The sequence below is a fragment of the Sturnus vulgaris genome, unplaced genomic scaffold (assembly GCF_052056855.1).
Source record: "Sturnus vulgaris isolate bStuVul1 unplaced genomic scaffold, bStuVul1.hap1 Scaffold_195, whole genome shotgun sequence".
Classification (NCBI taxonomy): domain Eukaryota; kingdom Metazoa; phylum Chordata; class Aves; order Passeriformes; family Sturnidae; genus Sturnus; species Sturnus vulgaris.
In genome coordinates, this window is record NW_028276170.1 from 12,060,106 (window position 1) to 12,068,955 (window position 8,850).

At 53.3% G+C, this 8,850-nt stretch overlaps 1 protein-coding gene across 6 annotated transcripts; it reads left to right on the forward strand.

The window, feature by feature from the left end:
• Positions 1–1,900: 1,900 nt before the first annotated feature.
• On the forward strand, positions 1,901–6,806 carry LOC148218087 (class I histocompatibility antigen, F10 alpha chain-like). 6 transcript variants are annotated; one of them, XM_088158139.1, is made up of 8 exons: positions 1,901–2,016; positions 3,777–4,040; positions 4,298–4,573; positions 4,798–5,070; positions 5,163–5,264; positions 5,352–5,387; positions 5,507–5,538; positions 6,095–6,806. In XM_088158139.1, exons 1-7 carry the CDS (start codon positions 1,941–1,943, stop codon positions 5,530–5,532), a joined length of 1,053 nt encoding a protein of 350 aa, XP_088014265.1. In that variant the 5' UTR covers positions 1,901–1,940; the 3' UTR covers positions 5,533–5,538; positions 6,095–6,806. The 6 variants fall into 6 exon arrangements, with proteins under 6 accessions (XP_088014265.1, XP_088014264.1, XP_088014263.1 ...); XM_088158138.1 differs by having other exon boundaries at positions 6,098–6,806; XM_088158137.1 differs by having other exon boundaries at positions 5,163–5,387.
• Positions 6,807–8,850: the final 2,044 nt, after the last annotated feature.

Here is an 8,850-nt window from a genome sequence, read left to right on the forward strand (position 1 = left end):
TAGTTCCTCCCCCATCCCACCTTTTTCAAGCATGTACAGTTTTCCCAGTCCTCATCATTTGTTACTTTTCAATACATTCAACAGGTTTTGATTCCTTCATTGGTTAAATGTTAACATTACAACCACTCTTCATCAACACTGGTATCACAACACAACATTCTCATTAAAAGATATCTAATCTTTAGCAAAACTTCTTTTTCAAAAGTCAACCTTATATAACACATAGTATTCACTCTAACAAATACTAAACCAACACTGTAATATATTTATCACAGCAGCCTGGAGTTCAGAGCCAGGCTTGGGCTAGGGAGTGTGACTGGGGTTGCCATTGGGCTTAGGTCCAAGAACAACGGTGTTGGCCTTAAGGCAGGAATTGGGGCTCAGTTTGGGAGTTCAGGCTAAAGCTGGCATTGGAGTGTGGGCTTATCAAGGATAGAGAGATGGGGACTACTGATTTGTAATCAGAATTCGAATTTTACTGCGAGCTACATATGCTTATATACCATTTTCAGGAAGGTAAGTAATTTTTTCTACATTCATTGGTTAAACATCACAAAGACAAACTTTACATTTCTCCTTACATTAAACTTTATATTTCATTTACATTTCAAACTTCACATTTTTACTTAGTTAAATCTTCTTTTCTGTCAGCCAGACTTGATCCCATCTTCTTGTAATCTTCAAAGCTCTGTTTGTTCTTGCCAAGGCATCTTGGTTATCAAACTGCATATGCTAATTAATTTACAGTGCTATCAGTCTCAGTTACCACAGCTTAAAACAATGGATTAAGCTTCATTATTAAGCTTACATATTTCTATTGTCTTGCTTAAAATATTTTCCTGAGGCCTGTCTCTACATCGTTTCTTGTCCTTGCATCTTCAGCATTCTTGCATTTCTCCATCCTGAGATTTGCTTTCACACAGCTTTCTGAGAGTTTTATACCTTTTCTATTCGCCACAACCAGCACCCCCTGAACCCCCATTTTCAGGCACCAGAACCCCTTTGAGCCCTGACTTCCAGGAAGGAAACTCCCCCTTAACACGCATTCCCCAGAAGGGGAACCCCCTGAACCCCCATTTTTGGGCACGGGGAATCCCCTGCACTTCCATTTCTGGGCAAGCCCCCCTTCCTGGGCACAGAGATTCTCCTGAATGTTCATTTCGGGCCACCGAGATCCCCCTGTACCCCCTTCCCCAATCCTGAAAACCCCTGCACCCCCTTGTCTGGAACCTGGAATACCCTGAAGCCCCATTCCCGTGCACGGACACCCCCTTGAACCTCCATTTCTGGGCACCGGGACACCCCTGAACCTCCATTTTCAGGCATCGGGACCCCTTGAACCCCAGAACCGGGAAGGGAAACCCCCTGCACCCCATTTCCTTGACCCTGGGATCCTCTGAACCCCCATTACTGAGCATGAGGACACCCCCTGCACCCCCTTATTCGGTGCTGGGACCCCCTCCTGAACCCCCGTCACGTGTACTGGGACCCCCTGCACCCCCTTCTCGGGCATCCCGCCCTTCCCAGACCCCAGACCCGCCCTTTTCCTTCACCTTTGTACCCCTGGATCTATCAAATTTCCGTGTCCCTCCAGTTGTCCTCTCCCGGCCCTTTCTTAATGGGGATCCCAGGGGTCCCAAGTGGTTCTCCGAGGGCTCCAAGGAGGTCGCAGCGGGGATCTAGAGGGATCCAGAGGAATTCTCTGGAATTCCCTCGTCCCCGCACCGCGCTCACTCGGTCTCTTTCGCTTCCGCGTCTCAACCTGCGAGACCGGGATCTACCCGGCGACTGATGACGTCACAGAGGAACACGGCTGCCATTGGCGGACAGGAAATAGCGGCGCCAATGGCGGGGCCGGAGGCTGCTCTGGGGGCGGGGTCAGAGTTGGGGGCGGGGCTAGACTGAGTCGGGTCCGGGCGGGCCAGCGGCGGAACGGGGCGATGGTTCCAGCGCTGGGCCTGGCGCTGCTCCTGGGGCTTCTGGGACTCTTGGTGGGCCCGGGGGGCGCGACGAGCGGTGAGTGGGACCTCCCGAAACCGGGGCCCCCCTGAACATTCATTTCCAGGCACCGGGGACCCCCTAAACCTTAATTCCCGAGCAGGGGAACCCCCCCGGGATCACCATTATGGGAACTCTGACGCCGCCCCCATCCCCTTCCCCACCACGAAGATCCCCCTCTACCCCCTCATCTGTCACCAGGACCCCCCTGAACCCCATTCTTGAGCACGGGGTCCTCCTTGATCGCCAGTTTCCGGGCACCGGGAACCCCCTGCACCCCCTTATCGGGCACCGGCAGCCCCCTGAACCCCCATTCCTGGGGATCAGGATCCCTTTGAACCCTGAATCGCGGACCAGGAAACCCCCTGAACTTCCGTTTCCGGGCACTGGGAACCCCCTAAACCTTCATTCCCCGGTATGGGAAACACCCCATAGCCCGTTTCGGGACCTGTGACCCCCCCATCCCCTTCCTCGGCACCAAGACCCCCCTGTGCCTCCATTTCTGGGCATCGGACCCCCTTGAGCACCAATTTCCGGGCACCGGGACCCCCCGGTACCCCCTTATCTGGCACCGGGACCCCCCATAACCCCCATTCCTGGGGATCAGGATCCCTTTGAACCCCGAATCGCAGACCAGGAACTCTCCTGAACCCCCATTCCTGGGCACTGGGACACCCCTGAATCTCCATTTCCGGGTCTGGGACGCCTCTGCACCCCCTTTTCGGGCATCCCGCTTTTGCCAGACCCAGTCTCGCCCTTTGGACCCTCCGGACCTCCCAACTTTCCGTGTCCTCCCCGTTTTCCACTCCCGCCGCTTCCTGAAACGGGGTCCCAAGGGTCTCAGGGGGGTCGCAGCGGGGATCCAATGGGATCCAGATGAATTCCCTGGAATTCCTCTTTTCCCCCCGTCCGCTCCCCCACCACACTCTCTCGGTCTCTTTCCCGTCTCCCAGGCTGCGCCTCTGGGATCTGCTCACCTCTCCCAGCTCCAGACCTCCCTTTCCCGTGACCCAGGGACTCCCTGGACCCCCATTCCTGCTTTTCCCAGCTCCCAGACCCCCCTTTCCCAGACCCCTGGACCCCTTTCCTGGGCACAGAGATCACGTGGATCCCCCATCCCACCTCTCCCAGTCTCCTCCTTGACCTTGGACCCTTCCCAGCTCTCCCCCTTCTGCTTCTTGCCCTCCCCTAAACTCTGTGTCCCCCGAGTTCTCCACCCCCTGCTCGTCCTGCGGGGGTGTCCCAGGGGGTCCAGGAAGGTCCCTGGAGGGTCATGGAGGGTCCCAGGGGGATTCTGGGCTCTGGGACCCCCTTGAATTTCCAGTCCCGGGCACTGGGACCCCCCTGCACTCCCTTATCCAGTATCAATCCTCCCCTGTATCCCCCTTCCCATCCATCCCGCCTCTCCCAGCCCCAGACCCCCCTTTTCCTTGACTCTGAGACCCCTTAGACCCCCATTCCTGCTTTTCTCAGCCCCCAGCCCCCCTTTCCCTCTGTATCAAGGACCCCCGAGCCCCCCATTCCAGTCATCCTGGGTCTCCCTACCTTGTGACTCCACTTTCTTTGGCACTGGAGTCCCCTAGACCCCCTTTCCTGGACACAGGGATCCCCTGAAACCCCAATCCCACATCTCCCAGTCCTTGTATCCCCCTTTCCTTGATGCTGAGCCCCCATTCTTGGACACTGGGACCCCATGCAACCCCCATCCCACCTCTCCCAGTTCCTCTTTCATTGATCCATGACCCCCTCAACCCCCCCAAATCTCTGTGTCCCCCCAGTTCTCCACTCTCTGCGTTACCTGCATGTGGCAGTGTTGGAGCCCAGCCCTGGGATCCCTCAGTTCATGATGATTGGGTACCTGGATGGGATCCCCTTCGTGCGCTATGACAGCAAGCGGGGCCGGGCAGAGCCGCTGACACAGTGGATAAAGGATGGAGCTGAACAGGGATTTTGGGATAGGAGGACCCAGACCTGCGAGAGGAGGCAGCAGGTCACTGTTGGGAACCTGCATATACTGCAAGACTGGTACAATCAGAGTGGGGGTGAGTGAGGGGATCCGTGGGGCTGGGGATCCATGGGGCTGGGGTGGGATTTATGGGGCTTTCATGTGGATTCACAGGGTGGGGATCCATTAGGATCGTATGGGATATCTTGTGATCCATGGGTTGGGATGTGGATCCATGGGGCTGGAATCAGGCTCTGTGGGTCTCCATCAGATTCTGGGGCTCCTTAGGGCTGGAATGGGACTCTGTGGGGCTGGGCACAATTCCATGGGTCTCTGTGGGTACAATCCTCCCAGATCTCCACACTGTACAGCGGCTTTATGGCTGTGATCTCCTGTCTGACGGGAGTGTCCGTGGATCCTACCGGGATGGCTACAATGGGCAGGATTTCACCTCCTTTGACCTGGGATCCGGGAGATTCGTGGCTGCCGACAGCGCTGCTGAGGTGACCAGGAGTCGCTGGGAACGTGAAGGGAACGATGCTGAGAGCTGGACGAATTACCTGGGGCACATCTGCCCAGAACGGCTCCAGAAATACGTCAGATACGGACAGAAGGAGCTGGGCCACAAAGGTGGGAGCAGAATTCCTTTGGGAATGTGGAATTTAGGAATGAGGAACTTGGGAACATTCCTGTAGGAATTCTATGGGCAAATCTCACCCCCATCCAATTCTAGTGGGAATTCCATGGACAGATCTCACCCCCATCCCATTCCCATGGAATTCCATGGTTAGATCTCACCCCCATCCCATTGCCATGGAATTCCATGGATGTCTCTCACCGTTATCCCATTCCAGAGCCCCCTGATGTCCATGTGTCTGGAAAAGAGGAACAGGGGACGCTGATCTTGTCCTGCCACACGTACGGATTCTACCCCAGCTCCATCGCAGTCAACTGGATGAAGGGGGATGAAATCTGGGATCAGGAGACGGAGTGGGGCGGGATCATTCCCAACAGCGACGGCACCTTCCACACCTGGGCCAGGATCGAGGCGCGGCCGGAGGAGCGGGAGCAGTACCGGTGCCGGGTGGAGCATCCCGGAATGTTGGAGCCTGGGATCTACGCTTGGGGTGAGGCTGGGAATGTGGAATGTGGGAATTGGGAATTTGGAATTCCCAAATGGAGATTCCCCTCCCCCTCCTCACCATCCCGTTTTTCCCAGAGCCGACAGCTGGCAGGAATCTGGTGACCGTGGTCACCATCATCACTGCCATCATCATCCTCATTGTCCTCATTGGATTAATTGTCTGGAAGCGCCAATCTGGTAACACAGGATGGGGGTCGGGATGGGGCACGGATCCACCTGGCACTGTTCTGGGAATCCTGTGCCACCGACCATGTTTTTCCACAGGGAAGAGGGACAGGAATGAATACAACACGACAGCCAGTAAGTACCAGTGGTGGATCCAGCTCTGGATCCCCTCTGTGCAGATCTCAGGATGGATCCTGGGGTTAATCCCAGTGTATGATCCGTGCTGAAATCTCATGGATCTTCTCTTTCTGCAGAAAATGACCTGGGAACAACGGCTTGACCGCAGGTACGGAGCGGGATCAGGGTGGGCTATCAGAGGGGGATCGGGCAGGATGGACAAATTGGGATCAGGGAGGGCTTCTGAATCAGAGCAGGGGTCCAGAGCAGGATCAGATGGAATTGTGGAGTGGGATCGGGGGTGGATTCTGGAGCAGGATCATTTAGGATGGATGGATGGATGACGGATGGATAGTGGATGGCTGGATGGATGGATAGGTGGATAGGTGGATGATGGATGGATGGATGGATGGATGGATGGATGGATGGATGGATGGATAGGTGGATGATGGATGGGGTAGGATCAGTTGAAATGGATGGGGCAGGATCAGGGAGAGATTCCAGAGAGGGATCAGTTGGGATGGATGGAGAGGGATTGGGTGAGATAGATGGAGAGGTATTAGGTGGGATGGGTGGGTGGGTGGGTGGATGGATGGATGGAGCAGGATTGGAGCGGGATCAGGTGGGATTCCGGAGCAGCTCCCGCTCTCAATGGGCTCCAGCCAGGTCCATTCTGCAGGATGGGGACAGGGACAGGGTGACACCGTGACTTTCTCTCATCCCAGCAGGAATCACTGCCTGAGCGATCCACAGAGCTGGATCCGGCCCCTTCCCTCATCCTGGGAAACCGAGATCTGCCAGCAGAGCTCATCCCAGTGCTTCCACCCATGCACAGCTCTTGCTAACGGATCAATTTCCCATTTTCCTGCGTTTTAAAGCCAAGAACTGTGGGAATGCAGCTAAAGAGCAAGACTGGAAGCAGAGCTCAGCTTGTAACAAGTGACATAGATGTGTTAGCCATAGTAGGCTGCAAGCCTTGGCAAGAGTAAGTGGGATTCTGAAGAAGGAATGTAAGAGATAAGAGAGTGCTTGGTACGATGTGGTTAGTGTGCTGTTTTGTGGGGAATCATGCAAAGACTATATATATCTGTTTGTGGACACTGTTAGAAAGCTAGGAAAATTACAGCCTGAAAAATTACTTTCAGGCTGGAGCTTTTCAGCTTCATTCCCAGGCTGATAAGTTGGTTCTAGCTTCAGCTGGGGAGAAAATCTCCCAGGATGATAATTTAGTCAAAACAGAATGAAATCCGGTCAAAACAGAATGGTATTCACAAGAAAGATTAACACCTGGTGTTTTTCTGTGAGACACATTCTAAGGTATGGTCTCATGGATGTTTTTCCCAGTTATCCAACGAGCTACTATCCTGTCTTAACTCTCCATAATATGCTTAAAATATGGGTTTTGCATTCAATAAAGTTAGTCTTTTTTACCCTAAAGAGACCCATGTGTGTTGCTGTCTTTGCTGTCTCCTTTTCCTCTCTCTCTAGCGCAGTAACCACACCTGATGTCTTGGTTTGAAAGACAGGGGTCTGCTAAGAAAGGCAGGAGCCTCTTTTAAAATGGAAAATGTAAATCCCCTCCCTCCAAATGATTATAAATTTGAAATTAAGGGGCTCTCAGGCAAAGATATGGGAATGACAGTTCTTTACTAGGAAAAATTAAAATAGAAATACAGTATTACAAAGAACAAACCCAAAACACTGACCTAGTCAGAATACAACGACTCCCTATCAGTCAGGGTGTTGGTAGCAGTCCCATTAAATGGTGGCTGCAGTCCTCCTGGATGACAGATGTGGTTCAGTTGAAGCAGTGCTCCTGTAGAAGGGTGCAGTTTTCCTCTGAAGGTTCAGTGATGATATAGAAGGGTCTGGTTTTCCTCTGGAATCCAGTGGATCCTCTGATGTTCCAAATCTCAGTTTTAATCTAGGTAGGAAAGGCTTGGCTTCTCCCCTTGGCTGGAGCATCTCCCAATAGGATGATGGAATTTCATGAGTCATGCAGTGGCACTCAATGGCCCATTAACAGAAGATATCTTCCTGGAGGAAGGATGGGTTGTGGGAAAGATAAAGAACACTGCCCCACCTGGTTTTAACAGATGGCCCATTAGCAGAGGATATCTCCCACAGAGATAAGGATCACTGCCCCACAGATGGTGATAGAATTTGTACTTTTGGTCACATCCTGTGACCTAAAACACATCCCCTGCTCGCCAGGGCCTTGAGGGGCAGCTGTCCAGCTGGGCCAAGGTGTGCCAGCACCTCCAGCCGTGCTGGGGAGCCTTGCCAGCTCTGGGCCCTGCTGTGCAGGAGGGTCCCTGTGTGAGCTGGGGCCTCAGCCACTCCTCTCTCCACACTCGCCCTGCTGCAGCTCCACCATCCCGGTCAAGGAGGCGCGACTCTCCCTCGCCCCCAGGGAGCCCAAGGACCGTCCGGTTTGACAGCTCTCACACACGGCCTCAGCAGCAGCAGTCGCCCAGGAAAGCAGAGCACCAGCCCTCCCTGCCTCCCCCACGGCCCCCCAGCCCGGCCGTGAAGCGGAAGCCCCCCGAGATCCCCCCACCTCCTCCCCTGCCCAGCCAGCCACCCTGGTCCAGCTAGGACTGAAACTGGGCCACCCACAGCAGGACTTGGGCCAGCAACAGCTTGGGGCATCTCCTCTTCTCTGCAAATAACAGGTGTTAGCTATGGATAACATCCAGAGGCACTTTTCATACTGTTGGGCCTTCAACAGGAAGGGCTGAAGATTCTTCCCATGCCCTGCCTCATCCTTTGCTGTTTTGATTTTCATACACCTGGGCCCTGGCTGAATCTCTTCAAAGAACATTTTAAGCACTGCATGTTTTACCTCACTTCTCAAGGGAAAGCAATAAAAAAATTTCTTCAGTTCAGACCTCATTTTTGGTGTGGTTAGCCACTCACATTTTGAGCAACTAATTTTCCATGGTACCTCTGCCCTTTTCCTTACTATCCAAAAAAGTACATCTGGACATGAAAATCACCACTATTACTGAGATTCATCTCAAAGCCCAGAGGACAATCTAGCACAAAATATTCTCCCTGTGTACTGCACGGCAAGAAATATTCCGAGGAAAATACAGTGGCAGCTGAGACTTGTGGAACTCCCAGAATACTGAGCCTGCAGAGGAGGCAAACAGCCCTGGCAGTGCCTGAGGGGACTTCTCCTCACAGACTCCTCTCAAAGTGTGTCACTTCAGCAGGGGAAGGCTTTCAAACCTTTGCCTTTCCTTCCTCCTGTGCTAAAATTTAAGGCTCCTCCTGAGAAAATACTGAGCTACAAACAATTCTCCATTCCTCAACAAAGCAACTCAACTCAGGTGCTCGACTTAAGAAAGAGCAAAACCAAAGGTGGTCAGAAATTTCGCATCAAGGCCTATTTGCAGAGAAACCCCATCATATGTCAGCAAATATTTATTAGCATCAGGTCACTCAAAAGAAACCCAACCCTGTATTAAGCAGCGTT

What these genes read in the sequence shown, in the direction of transcription:
- LOC148218087 (XM_088158137.1), top strand. Translation starts at nt 1,941, where the DNA reads ATGGTTCCAGCGCTGGGCCTGGCGCTGCTCCTGGGGCTTCTGGGACTC. An exon ending in GAAGGAGCTGGGCCACAAAG is followed by an intron (nt 4,574 to 4,797) that starts GTGGGAGCAGAA and finishes ATCCCATTCCAG; the next exon opens with AGCCCCCTGATGTCCATGTG. An exon ending in TGAATACAACACGACAGCCA is followed by an intron (nt 5,388 to 5,506) that starts GTAAGTACCAGT and finishes CTCTTTCTGCAG; the next exon opens with AAAATGACCTGGGAACAACG.